The sequence below is a fragment of the Thermobia domestica genome, chromosome 10, assembly GCF_964235325.1.
Source record: "Thermobia domestica chromosome 10, izTheDome1.hap1.1, whole genome shotgun sequence".
Lineage (NCBI taxonomy): Eukaryota > Metazoa > Arthropoda > Insecta > Zygentoma > Lepismatidae > Thermobia > Thermobia domestica.
In genome coordinates, this window is record NC_137463.1 from 170,621,926 (window position 1) to 170,636,584 (window position 14,659).

The window sequence follows — 14,659 nt, forward strand, 5'->3', positions numbered from 1 at the left end:
AACCATCATGTACATAATACAACATACGGACATAGTCATAAAACAATAGTGCAGAAACACCAACTAATCTGTGCTAGGTGACAACCAGAAAACACGAATTGTTTCTAAGCCTCATATGGTACGCAAAGCTGATGGGCTGCTGCAGTAGTGTGAAGGTATGTCCGTAGGGAGCACACTGAGAAAAATGATTGGTTTGAAATTGACCCTATTGGTGCATATTTTAACCCAACGAGGTGGCTAAAACTGTTCCGACTCAAATAGGGTCAAACCGTTTAGTTAAATTGGGTAGAAATAAATTCAACCTAACGTGTAATTAAATGTAGGAGTCCAACTCAACGACCCAATTGGTGTAAAATCGCATAACCAGTTAAAACGTTTAACCCAACTTCGTGTACAATATGACCCAACAAAATTTAAATTCCATTAACCCGATAATGCGTTTGAACAAATATGTAGTTAAAACTGAACAAGCGTGGGGTCGCTTGGAGAAGGGAGGGATTGCAAATAACACAACAACAGAGTAAAATTGACCACGGTGGAGTTACATGACGATAATGGGTTTAAAGAGTTATGGTCACATTAACCGTTACGGGATTTAACACAACATATAGTTAATGTTAAACCATCAATTGGTTACAAAGGTGATCCAACACAAAATGATTACCACTTTAGCGTGTTGCTTGGAATTTTATTCAACAGCAAGTTTTTTTTTAAGGGGTATGGGAATAGGGTTATAAGTGAACTGGATAATTCTTTATTCATCAATTATTGAATGATTGGGAAAGATGGTACTCCTACTCCCTGCTATTAGAGGGTTACGCCCTCTCATTGGCATAGATGTTGGTTGATTTACATTGATAGTTAACACTGTGAGATGATCAAACTGCAGTTACATAAACATGAGGAAAAGTGAGCATACAAAACTAGGTGTACTGATAAATAATATTAATAATACTAATAATAATAAAAAACAAAATTTAGAATATGTGCAAATTTATATATGAGGTGCAAAGGTATTCATATGATGGAAAACAAAATGTATGACAAATGTAATAGAATTTAGAGCAATGATGGTGAGGTATGAGATGAAGTGCTAAGACAACACAAACACAGTTGTATTAGCCAGACAGATGCAGTGTTAAATCTTCTGTTACGGGGCGACTCGGGACTGATGAGGACAAGGGGAAGCCCTTGTTAATAGTGAGGATTTCTGTGCTCATATGGAAAAATATGAGGAAGATGATCATTAATGAGGTAAATGTCATATATTTCCCGATCATCAGCAGTCAGATTTGCATTTTTGACAAACAGAGATACTAAAATATTTAAAGGTGAATGTTTGTACCGAAATAGAGAATCAGTAAGAGCATCAGTCTGCAAAATGTCCAAGAATAACGGATGACCTGTTTGTATACGTGAAGTCATGTAAATTAGTCGGAGTTCTGCGAGGTGTTTTTGTGATTTTTGAAAAGTCGATATACTCATATGTAAGCCATGTAGGGTAAGGAAGCTTAATACGATACGTCAGCCGAATAGCATGTCGCTCCATTATGCAGTTTTTCGTAATATGACGCTGAAGCGTTGCTCCAGGCGTGTCCAAAAGTGAGGATGGGACGGAGCACAGCGAACTCTACTGAAGTTCGCCGTGGACGGAGGAACGCCTCATAGGTATGAAGTATCACTACAGCTTTTAGACCCAAAGAGTTGTGCCTGTGAGACGACGCAATAGATTTGACCGAATGTTAGCCTCAGGGGCGGATCCAAGGGGCTCCCTTTCCCGAGCTCCATTCTAGACAGCCCAATACTGCTCACATCAACAAACAAGTGAAGGCGATACGGCCACGCCGATAAGCGAGGCGAGTTGAAACTTGCTTCGCTTCTTCGCTCTGGATACCACTACCGAACGCAATTGTTGGAATTCAAATACTGTGCCACAACAATGCGTATCTCAAAACTTTCGTAGTGACCCTCGTAGTCATTTTGTTGACTCAACGGTTAATGCAGTTGAATTGCAAGTGACCACCCATTGTTCTCAAGCAACAAAATTTGGTTTGAAAATTTTTAACCACACCACGTGTTCACGTTTCAACCCAATCATTTTCTCAGTGCAGACACGTCAGCGATGACGAATACACGTTAGCTAAGATACTGAAAGCACACTATGAGATTGTTTACAGATGACTCACGTTTTGGAGAGCTTTATCGTTACGGATTATAAACTAACATACTGCACTGACATAGCAGTTCGGTTTATTATAACTTCCGTATGGACTATTAAGTGGTGAAAAGAATATACTTTCGAAAACGAAATGAAATCTTTCAGTTTATATCCCACGATTATGCCCTTTAACCTAAGGCAGATGATAAAGGCAAATGAATGATGCAAGAATTGAGTGGAATGAGAATGTGGAAGGAAACTGGAGTACCCCTAGAAAACCCATGGGCACAATTTTTTCTACCACAAATTTAGTTGGCCGGTGATTGAATTAGAGACCCGACGTACCAGAGTTAAGCACTCTATCACTGGGTCATCGTGACCCTCCGATACACTTGCGATTATGTTTGTTAACATTGTTAGAAATGTCAGAACGAAGATCACCATATATTTCGATTACTTATACATTGCTTGTTTGAAGTAACAGTTAGTCTTTCTTGTGGCTCCTGTGGCTCAGCGGTAGAGCGTTTACCACTGGTGCGTGGGGCCCCAGCTCGCACCAAATGTGTTTTGTGGTGGACAAACACCGTGTTCGTGGGTATTCTCGGGGCTCTCCCGTTTCCTCCCATTTTCTTCATTCCACCATTTCATTCATTTCTCATCATCACCATCTCCTTTAGACCACATTGCGTAATCGTGGTACGTAAAACTCAAATATTAAATCTTTCTTGTGTAAATTTTACAAACCTATCTTGCCTATACTAGAATGGCACCGATAAGTCTGCTGCCATCAAATAAATAATTAAGAACATATAAAATGAGTTGATGAATTTTGAGAAGAAATTATCAGATTATCTAGGCAAAAAATAGTAAGAAAAATATTTTTAAACGTTCACTTAGAGGACAGAAGGTACGTTGCAATCTGTTGATTTATGGTTTTCTCGCGGACAGAATATTATCTTTATCGTTTGTGAACTTTTTTCATCAACTGAGAGTCGTTATAAAGAACACAGATGAGGACGAAAGTGCTATTTGGAAAATTGCCATTATCTAGTAGAAGGAAAAGATAAACGTACTAATGCGTAATATATTTGATTATAGAGATGTTAGTACTATGAATTTTATTGCATTTTCCTGTTTGGAACAGAACCTGCCAAATAGATATACTTTGCGAAGATGTAAGAAATTTACAGTTTTTAAGTCCCTTATAAAGGGTGCAGAGCTTCCTGTTCTTGCCTAATGGCTCTTCATAAGCACATACAATATGCTTAATAGTACATTTTTAATCTCTTCAGTTCTGTCTAATCTTTGCAAAACGTGATAATTATATGTCAGGGATATTTAACAGTAATTATTTTCCCGACAATTGCAGTTGCTTTCAGGGTTCTTTGACTACGTAAATCATTTCAGCGTTCCTAAAATTAAATTAGCAATTATGAACCATCATTATTTTACTACGACTATATTACGCGATGTCAGCTCCTTCTTGGCTAAGCGATTAGTGTGCGCGCCTTTGACGCGGGAGACCCGGTTTCGATTCCCGACAGGAGCTCATGTGATTCGGATTCCACGTTAATCAGTAGGTCCACGTCTCATATAGCCTCGCTGCTGAACGCTGCTAAAACTCAAAATCAATCAATCAATCAATCAATTACGCGATGCCTACTAGCCGTCTAGAAATACAGATGTTTGTTTTATATACACACAAATTTTCAGTTCTTGTGCTTAATTGTAGTTTCGCTATTAGAAATAAATGTAACAGATTTATGAAAAAATGGGTCTAAATATAAGTAAGCTGGTGTATATGGAAAAGTGATTTTGATTAAACACTACAGCTTGTTTCCATTTTAACTTTAAAGCCATTCCATACTACCTGTAATTAGGGATGCGCACGAGTCGAGTCGAGTCGAGATTAGATCCTGTCTCGAGTCGTCTCGAGAAAATGTTGTCTCGACTCGAAAATGTGTTTCTGTTTCGACTCGAGTTTCGACTCGATAGTCTCCGTCTCGACTCGACTCGAATTCGAGTCGAGACATCTCGAAATTCGAGTCGAGACAAAATATATGAGTTAAAATATACGCACACATCAGCCAGACCATTATGATTACCTACCTAATTGTCAGTATGTCGACCTTTGGCACGGATAACAACGGCGACGCGTCTTGGCATGCACGCAATGATCCTTGGTAAGTCATTGGAGAGAGTTGACACCACATATGCACACACAGGTCACCTAATTCCCGTAAATTCCGGGGAGGGGGCGATGCGCCCTGACGTCACGTTTAATCACATCTCAGATGTGTTCGATTGGGTTCAGATCGGGCGAGTTGGGGGGCCAGCACATCACTTGGAACTCGCTCCTGCGTTCCTCGAACTACTCCATCATACTCCTGGCCTTGTGACATGGTGCATTATCTTGTCGAAAAGTGCCACTACCGTTAGGAAACATGGTCATCAGGAAGGGGTGTACGTAATCTGCAAGCAGTGTGCCATACGCCTCGGCCATTATGGTGCCTTGCTCGAGCTCCTCTAGACACATGGATGCTTACGTGATTGTTCTCCAGATAATAATTAAGCCGCAGCCAGCTTGTCTCCGTCCCGCACTACAGGTGTCAAGGAGCTGTTCCATTGGAATACGACAGATTCGCACACTCCCATCGTCATGATGAAGAAGGTATTGAAGGTAAGAAGGATTCGTCATACAATGCAACGCTCTGTCACTGTGCCAAGGTCCAGTGGCGATGGTCATGTGTTCATTTCAGTCGTAGTTGCCAATGTCATGGTGTTAACATTCGAACATGAATGGGTCGTCGGCTGTGGAGGCCCATTGTTAGGAGTGTTCGGTGCACTGTGTGTTCAGATTAGTATTGTGAAGGCCTGGGAAAAAAACGGAAATTTTGGGTTTAAAAAAACACTTTTTTACGGTCTTCCCGAGCTTGGAAAACACGGAAAATTTGGGTAAAATTGAAATTTTCGAATATTTTATTATATTATGCTTTCAAAATTAAAACTACTTTGTATTTACTAGTTTAGAGTTAAGATAATTGAGTACTTATGTTTCTCGAATTAGAATAGAGAAATGTTGTGCACAACTCAATCAAACACTTCAAAGTTAGCACCGTGATAGAATGGAGTTATGGCTACAAAAGAAACTAAAATATAATCCTAGTTAGCTTAATTAGTATAGACGCATTACAATTATCTTGAGAAATCTTGTGAAGTTCCCCCTTGATGGCAGGGAAGTGTTAAAATTACGGGTCCAGAATCATTTTAGTTAATATGTTAAATCAAGCATATATTTTATAGAGATATTGTTTTGCTTTTTGATGAATAAATGTTCACAAAACAGCTTAATTATGATAAATGAATAAATGTTTATTTGCACTAAGTACACAACAACTGAAACACTTACAACTTACTGTTATATTGTCTTTTTACGAATTCCGGAGGACCGTCTTGTATGGATCTCTTGGTGCTCAACTTGCTGACACTCACACACACACAAACTGTTTTAAAAAACAAAAGAGAAACGTTATGCAAATGTAATGCAATGATACAAACTCACTATAAAAGTCTCTACATTCTCCCCTCTCTTGATTGAACCAAGTCAATCAACTTACACCTAATCCACATTATCACTTTTAGGTAAAGGTACAATTTTAGTAATTGGTCTCTTAACAGTCCCTGACTTACACTTTACACTCACTACTCTCACTAGTCCATCTTTTCCCGGAAACACTTGTTGAATGACACCTAATTTCCATGACAAAGGAGGAGAATTGTCTTCTTTGATTAGAACCACATCTCCAATAGAAATATTAGGTTGTTTTGTTGTCCATTTTCTTCTCTGCTGGAGTTCATGTAGATAATCCTGAGACCATCTTTTCCAAAAATGCTGCTTCATCTTCTGAAGGTGATTCCATCTTGATAATCGGTTGGTCGGAATGTCCACTAGATCTGGTTCAGGAATGCTCATCAAAGGTTCACCAATAAGGAAATGTCCTGGTGACAAAAATGAAGGATCATCGGGATCATTGGATAGAACGGTGATTGGTCGTGAATTCAAACAGGCTTCTATTTGTGTTATGATTGTGTTGAGTTCTTCAAATGTCAAATTCGTGCAACCTACTATTCTTCTTAAATGAAGCTTCACTGCACTTTCCCAAATGCCTGCAAAATGACTTGCTCTGGGTGGAATGAAATGCCATGTAAATCCTTCTTGCACTGCAACATCTTGAATTGAGTTTTGAAATTGTTGTGAACTGAGTAGTTGTTGAAGCTCCTTGAGTTCTCGCTGAGCTCCAACGAAATTGGTTCCGTTGTCACTATAGATGTTCGAAAATTTGCCTCTTCTTGCTACAAATCTTCGAAGAGCTGCTAAAAATGCTTGGCTACTCAAATCACTCACTAACTCCATATGAATCGCTTTGGTTGCTAAGCACACGAATATTGCAACATACGCCTTTGTCACTTTACGAGATCTAGTTCCTTGCTTAATCATTAGAAGACCGGCGAAATCCACCCCTACGTGAATAAAAGCTCGAGCTGGCTGTACTCGTGCTGATAATAATTGACCCATGAGTTGTTCTGAGGCTGACGCTTTCAATTTAAAGCAAACTAGACAGTGATGAATGATAGATCGAATGACTTGTTTAGCTCGTGGGATCCAATATTTTTGCCTCAATGATGAAATCAATAACTGCGGTCCAGCATGTAACAATCTTCTATGTTCCGCTTCAATTATCAATTTGGTGAGATGCTCTTTAGGTGGTAAGATGATCTGATGTCTGCTATCATACGGTAAGTCGGAGTTTTTTAGCCGTCTTCCCACTCGTAGCAACTGTTCATTATCTATAAATGGATACAAAGATTTAAGTTCACTTTGGGATGAAACTTGGCCTGATGAAGCTAAGTCCTTGAATTCTTGCGAATAACTAACCTGTTGGATTAGCTTAATGCATTGTTGCAAAGTATCACTAATTTCAGTAGTGGAAATAGTTCCTACTTTCTTCTGATTGTGATTTTTACAATTGTAAATAAAACGACGACACAAACAAATAACTTGCAATAGTTTCCACAATGATGAAAATTTCTCCAGACAGCTTATGTCACCTTCATAACTGGCTAAAGATATGGTCGTTACTTTCCTTTCTTCTGGAACATCTTCGTCTACCACTTCTGATTGTTCGGGCCATGCAGATGATTCAAGCCATGCGGGTCCATGCCACCAAATATCTGCTTCCTTCAACTGTTTCGGATCCATTCCCCGTGTAATAATGTCGGCTGGATTGTCCATTGAAGACACATGATGCCACTGGTTGACTGATGTGATCTCCTGTATCTCTGCAACCCTGTTTGCCACGAACTCCTTCCATCTGGCAGCTGGAGATGATATCCATGCCAGCACTATTTTTGAATCGGTCCAGAAGTAAGTACTATTCACTGAAATGTTTAATATCGGAATTATTTTCTGATACAGCCTGCTCAAAAGTACTGCCGCACAAAGTTCAAGTCTTGGTAACGTTACCTTTTTAATAGGAGCTATTCTCGATTTAGAACCCGAAAGTTTAACAGGAGTTTTGCCTGAAATGTCTACAGTTTTAACATAAATGCAACAGCCGTACGCAAGTTGACTGCTGTCAGCAAACCCATGTATCTCGACATGAACATAATTCTTCAATACTACACATCTATCAATTTGTATTTCGTTAACACTTGGAAGATGATGACACAGGTCTAACCATTGCTGATAGAGTTCTGATGGTATTTGATCATCCCAATTGATCTTATGGATCCACATTTGTTGTAAGAAAAACTTGAATGGAGTAACTACAGGGCTTATAAGTCCTAAAGGATCAAATATTTTTGCTATGGTCGAAGTCACTTGACGTTTGGTTGGTATGTTGGTCGTGAGACATTCTCTAACTGACTTGTTGGTGATGAGAAGCTTATCTGATGCAGGATTCCACGATAAACCCAATGTTGAAACACCTGACTCGGACTCAAATTCAAACGGTAAGTGAATTTCCCTATATTCTTCTGGCACTGCTTATAACGAAATACTTTGGATAGGTTAATAATTACCTGTACCTTGGGCAGAAAGTGCTCATACATGTGCACTATACTTAATAGAATGTTAATTTAATAATAACAAAAGAAGAATGTTTTTAAGATATGTAAAAATATTATTATGGGATAGTTGTTGCTATGTAAATGTTTATGGATACCTAGTCAGCAAGTTTGTGTGCTTGACAGTTTGAAGGAAAATATATTATAAAGTATATCAGCTAATAAACCATTTTAGCAACGTTCATCGACGTTATCATTCTAATAGAAAAGGTGAGAATAATGGTATATAATTATTAAAGATAATTTTTACACGCAAACAAATCCTGAGTGAGTCGATAGTTAAAAATTTTGGTTTACCTCACCCGGGATTTGTTGTAAATTCATATCCCGAAGCAGAGTAAGGTTGAATTTACTTTTGTCATAAAGTTAATGAGTACAAATTTCACCATATTGAGAAGTGGTAGAATAATTATAAGGAAAATGGACACTGAAATAATGGAGAATGAATCCACTAATAGTGACAACGGTGAACCTAGTGTAACATCAGGATTGACATCAGAAGACCGAATCTTGCTAGTCTTACAGCGGCAATTGATGCAAATGTCTACCGAGTTAAAGCAGACGATGAAGCATAACTCTGAAGAATTAAGTAGACGAATAGAACAGAAGTCTGATGAATCTAACAAGCAATACGAAGAATTGAAGCAGACGATAGAACAGAAGATGGAACAGAAGTCGGATGAAACGAAACAATTAATTATCCAGACGATGAGCGATATCACCTCGCAGTTCGAGGAAAAGTTAAAAGGAATATCGGAGGAATGCCAGGGTAATCACAATCACCTGAGACAAGAAATCAGTGATGTAAAAAAGGATTTAGAAGTAACAGAATCTTCTGTTCAACAACAAAAGATCCAGGTCATCAATAATTCTAACAATATACGTGCAAATACGCAATTGATAGCTACGTTACAGGAAGAAGTTAGAATGCTACAGGTTAAGGACAACACATACCGTAATAACATGTGTAGTGATCGCATGGAGTTTCCCCACTCACCAGAGATGAACTCGCCTTCGCCGGTGTCTGATGAGGATATTATATTGGAAGAAATACATCCGAAGGGTACAGATGGGCGAAACATAGATGGTGTAACGACACATCACGTCATGGATAGGAACTATCACCCAATAAGTACACGGAATGATAAAAGGAAGGTAAAATTAAGTGTTAAGATGAGTGAAATTCGAGCTATGAGCAAATTCAGTGGTAAGTGTAACGAGAATGCTACTTCTTTCTTAGAGAAATTCCAGGACGAATGCAATATAATGTGTATAGATAGATCACAATATATGAAATTAATCCCTCATGTATTACTCCCACCTTGTTCATTATGGTTTAAAGCAGTACGTGATCACATCAGTACATATGAAGAATTCAAAGCGGCACTGATCGCCAATTATGAAAATGACTTTTTGCTTGCGAATAGAGATGCTACCATTAGAAATCAACACTTCAATCCTCGATTGCATAAATCTGTTGTAGAGTTTGTTGTAAATACCTACAACGAATTAAAGGTCGTTAATCCATTGCAATCGGAATCGAGAATAATAGCATCGATTCGAAATTTGCTTCCATTTAAATTACAACAGATCTTATTTTCCACACAGTGTATGAGTTTCAACCATTTACTAATGCTTGTCCAATGCTATGAAACTCAATACCATGCCATGAATCAACAAGCAGGAATGGGTAAAAATAAGAATAATTCAGATCATTTGGTGCCTGTTCGGAATTTAAATATCCGAAGTGTGAATAATACGGAACATAACCTAAGCCGAGTATACTCTAGCAATCAAAATGAGCAAAATAGGCAAAGTTATGTAGGGAATCCGCCTAACCTAATTAATCGTAGCAATCCATATGTTAGACCATATAACCAAAATAGGTTTAAAAATAGACGAAATGTATGGCGAAATTCCAGGAATACAGCGAACTACGTGGATAGACGTAATGGAAGGACAAGAGATGGCACTTCGCATCAAGATCCAGGTATTGAAGTAATTTCTGTACAGAACAATAATACGGGACATAATCATGATTGTGCTGTGCAATGTACTTTATTAGAATCGTATGCAAGTACGAACGTAACCTGATTACCGTTAATGAAATTAGGTTAAATTCATATCAGCTATAGATTTTCATGAACATTTATTTTATTTTTATTCAATTTAATTTTCTTTAATTCTCATTAATCAATGATAATTCCCAAATGTTTTTAATATATGTAGGAATTATAATTTGATTCATAAATGATTAAAAGCAAAGGTTATTTATATTAGATTGATTTGTGTTGAAAACTTAATTGTCAAAGATTATGTTAAGAATAAGATCCATTCTATAAAACTAATTATTCGACGACTGTTTTTATGAGCTATCCGATATATTATTCGAACAAGATTCTTCTTTATTATGATTTCTTCGTGCTACAATGTATACATTATAATACAACATCTAACTTATTTGTTATTTAATGCGCCCTAAAAGATCAAACATTAGTTGTAACATCACTGTTTTAATAATGATCAAAACTATTAATCATAGTAATTCGTGTTTCACCCTCGTTAATTATATTAATAAGCGACGATGTTTTTGATAATAATGAAATAAATATAATTAATGTAATAAAAGATAAATATTAATGAAGTGAAAAGATTTGTTATAAATGTATCTATATATATATTTGAAATGTAATGAAGATATATACGAGGTGTGATCAAAATATAAAGAACATATGTAATGTAAGAATACTATTGTAAACGGACCAGTGGTTCTTGAAGATAAAAGCCAAGCTCACTCATGACTTTTATATTCAGTCCATTTGTCGGGCGACATTTTTATATAACGAAATACTTTGGATAGGTTAATAATTACCTGTACCTTGGGCAGAAAGTGCTCATACATGTGCACTATACTTAATAGAATGTTAATTTAATAATAACAAAAGAAGAATGTTTTTAAGATATGTAAAAATATTATTATGGGATAGTTGTTGCTATGTAAATGTTTATGGATACCTAGTCAGCAAGTTTGTGTGCTTGACAGTTTGAAGGAAAATATATTATAATGTATATCAGCTAATAAACCATTTTAGCAACGTTCATCGACGTTATCATTCTAATAGAAAAGGTGAGAATAATGGTATATAATTATTAAAGATAATTTTTACATGCAAACAAATACTACCACTTAAGATTTATATATCTTACTAAGCCGAACCAGGTTGACGACTACCCTTGGTGAGTCGTTATATGCTTCCAACAATGCTGGCTCATTCGAACACCATTTTCTTAAAGTAAACCCACCGCTTTGCAATAATTGAATAAGTTCTTTCTTAAGCTTTAACGCCTGTTCAACGTTGTGGCATCCTGAGCTTACATCATCCATATAAAAATCACGTTCCAATACTGTCGCTGCTTGCGGATATTTACTTCTTTCTTCTTCCGCTAACTTTCGAAGACATGCCGTCGCCAAATACGGTGATGATGTTTCACCATATGTGACCCGCTGCAACTCATAAATCTTGACTGGTTCTACTGATGAATATCTCCACATAATTCTTTGAAGTGCAATGTCATCTTCATGAACTTTAATCATTCGATACATTGACTGAATATCCGCCGTAAAGGCAATAGGAAAGATTCGAAATCTCGTGACAATTGAATGTAAATCTTGCTGGATTGTTGGTCCTGTCATAAGTATGTCGTTTAATGAAACCCCCGTTGAAGTCTTTGCAGAAGCGTCGAAAACCACTCTTAGCTTTGTTGTGGTACTGGATGGTTTCAATACTGCGTGATGTGGCAGATAACATTTCATACCATTATCTTCATGTTCTTCTTTCACTGGTTTCATATGATCTAATTCTTCATATTCCCTCATAAAGTTACAGCACTGCTCGTTAATTTCTGGACACTGCTGCAACCGTCTTTCTAGCTGGTAAAATCTACGAAGAGCTAAATTATATGATTCTCCTAATGGTTTATGGTTTGGCTTAATTGGCAGACGTACAACGAATCGACCACTGCTATCTCTGGTAGTGTTTTCCTCAAAGTGTCCTTCACATTGCCTTTCTTCTTGAGTCATGACTGTTGAATGTATAGTTTCGAGCTCCCAAAATGTCTGTAACTGTCTATCAAGGTTACTTTCTTGCACAAAAAATGACACTTGTGGTATACTAGAATCTCTTGTTGTACGAACTTTACCCGCCAAAATGTTCCCAAATTCAGTCTCTTGTACTACTGGATAATTCCCTGGTCTAGTTAGTTTATGTCATCGCAAAATGTCCAAAAACACTTCCGCGCCTAACAAAATGTCAATAGTATCTGGTTGGTGAAAATTAGGATCTGCATACACTATGTTTGTCGGCAAGTTCCAATCAGTATGATCTATTGGCCTACTTGGAATGTTATCTGTTATTTTGAGCAAAACTAAACAGTTTACATCAATTGCAAATTCACGAATTCTTGATTCTATATGTACATCTACACAATGCTTTGTTTCACTAATCACACTATTAATACCTTGAATTGGAACTCGGTGTTTATTTTTAGGTAGACGCAACCTTTGAACTAAATCTTCAGTTACAAAATTACTTTGACTGGCCGAATCTAATAATACTCTACATGGATGTAATTTACCATTCGCATCTCGTACATTTACTATAGCAGTAGATAACATAACAGTAACATTTGGTTTTCCCTTGAAAATGCAATAAGAACCTTGTGTCATATTTTCCCTATTCGTATTAGAATGACTCGAAAAATTTCTTGATTGTGAATTAGCAACACTGGGTTTCTCATCTGCTTTTGACATTACGTCATAATGCAGCAAGGTATTATGCTTTTTGGAACAGCGTTTACAGCCACCTGATCTGCACGTTTTTACTTTACATTCTTTTCTGAGACAGTTGAAACACAATAAATTATCTCGAACATAGTCTTGTCTTTCTTTTACTTCAGCGTTTAAAAATGCAGGACATTTAAACAACTGATGTATTAGGTTTTGTTTACAAAAGTTACAGAAAGACTGAGTTGTTGTCACGTATGATTTGGTTGTTTTTTCTTTTTGTTTTGGTTCAGCACTCTGTCTATTTTTATCGCCCCTTGACCTTGACACTACTTCCTGCGATGGTGTATTTTTTATAGTTTCAAATGCTTGACACCTACGTTCCAAGAAAGCAAAGAACTCTGATAAGGGAGGGAAAGAATGATCTGTGATTTGTAACTCCCACGCACGCCTAGTGTTATTGTCTAATTGAGAAACGAAATGTTGAACTAACAAAACCTCTTCTAGTGGTGTCTGCAAATCTAAAGCTCGTAATGCATTCAAGTTACTAGTAGCTGTATTAATAAATTCTCTTAATTCTGATGTAGTTTCCTTTGTGATACATTTAATATGTAACAAATTACAGACATGAGTAGCTGCAATCAAACGCTTATTTTCATACCTGTCTTTCAATAATTGCCATGCAATTTTATAATTAGCTTCTGTAACTTGCAGATTCGCTATTAAATCATACGCCTCCCCTCTCAATGCACTCCTAAGGTAATGGAACTTTTGCAACCCTGACACGTTATCGTTATTATGAATCATAACTTTAAAATTGTCTGAAAATGAAAGCCAATTTTCGTATCGTCCTTCAAATGATGGCAATTCAACACGAGACAATTTTAATTGATCATTTGACACCTGATTCTCATTTTTCGAAGAATTGTTTGAATGAGATTCCTGACTACGCTGAATAATAAAATCCTCTAGTTGCGCTAATACATCATAGTAACTGGTTTCAAACTCCTCCCTGTATGCATCATCCTCTACTTGTTCGTAATTTATTTCTAACTGTGATTGTACTTCATCGAATTTTTTATATAACTCAATCATTGCAGTCTTACGTACTTTCACCTGACTAATTGTAGTTGTTGAATTAATATTACTTACGTAGTTTTGAATTCTTGTCAGCTGACTTTTGCACACACCACGTTGTTTCACTAACTTGCTTCTGTCTGAGTCCTCCATCTTGAAAAATGTTGTAAGTCCACACTAACTAATAAACACAAGTCCACACACAAGTCCACACTGATGAACGTGTTCTCACTTATGTCTATTCATATAGTTTCCAGAAGAATTAATAAACGTCACTGCACACATGAACAGAACTACACAAAGAGCAGTGTAACAATTGTTCACATACACACTTCACAGTTTATATCAAACGCTAGTTCACTGTGATCCGGCCCGGAGGACCAATGTTTTGCTTTTTGATGAATAAATGTTCACAAAACAGCTTAATTATGATAAATGAATAAATGTTTATTTGCACTAACTACACAACAACTGAAACACTTACAACTTACTGTTATATTGTCTTTTTACGAATT

General features: G+C 36.9%; 2 protein-coding genes across 2 annotated transcripts; both read right to left on the reverse strand.

Moving 5' to 3' along the window:
- Window positions 1-5,777: 5,777 nt before the first annotated feature.
- On the reverse strand, window positions 5,778-12,365 carry LOC145661671 (uncharacterized). The gene is made up of 3 exons (XM_081726997.1): window positions 11,588-12,365; window positions 7,299-8,200; window positions 5,778-7,094 (listed from the first exon to the last, which is right to left on the reverse strand). The coding sequence occupies exons 1-3, from the start codon at window positions 12,363-12,365 to the stop codon at window positions 5,778-5,780; spliced, it is 2,997 nt and encodes a 998-aa protein (XP_081583123.1).
- A 186-nt stretch (window positions 12,366-12,551) lies between these two features.
- LOC145661672 (uncharacterized) lies at window positions 12,552-14,297 on the reverse strand. The gene has a single exon (XM_081726998.1). It carries the CDS (start codon window positions 14,295-14,297, stop codon window positions 12,552-12,554), a length of 1,746 nt encoding a protein of 581 aa, XP_081583124.1.
- Window positions 14,298-14,659: the final 362 nt, after the last annotated feature.

What these genes read in the sequence shown, in the direction of transcription:
- LOC145661671 (XM_081726997.1), bottom strand. Translation starts at nt 12,365, where the DNA reads ATGACTCAAGAAGAAAGGCAATGTGAAGGACACTTTGAGGAAAACACT. An exon ending in TATTCAATTATTGCAAAGCG is followed by an intron (nt 8,201 to 11,587) that starts GTGGGTTTACTT and finishes CGTTATAAGCAG; the next exon opens with TGCCAGAAGAATATAGGGAA. An exon ending in ATGTTCCAGAAGAAAGGAAA is followed by an intron (nt 7,095 to 7,298) that starts GTAACGACCATA and finishes CTAATCCAACAG; the next exon opens with GTTAGTTATTCGCAAGAATT.
- LOC145661672 (XM_081726998.1), bottom strand. Translation starts at nt 14,297, where the DNA reads ATGGAGGACTCAGACAGAAGCAAGTTAGTGAAACAACGTGGTGTGTGC.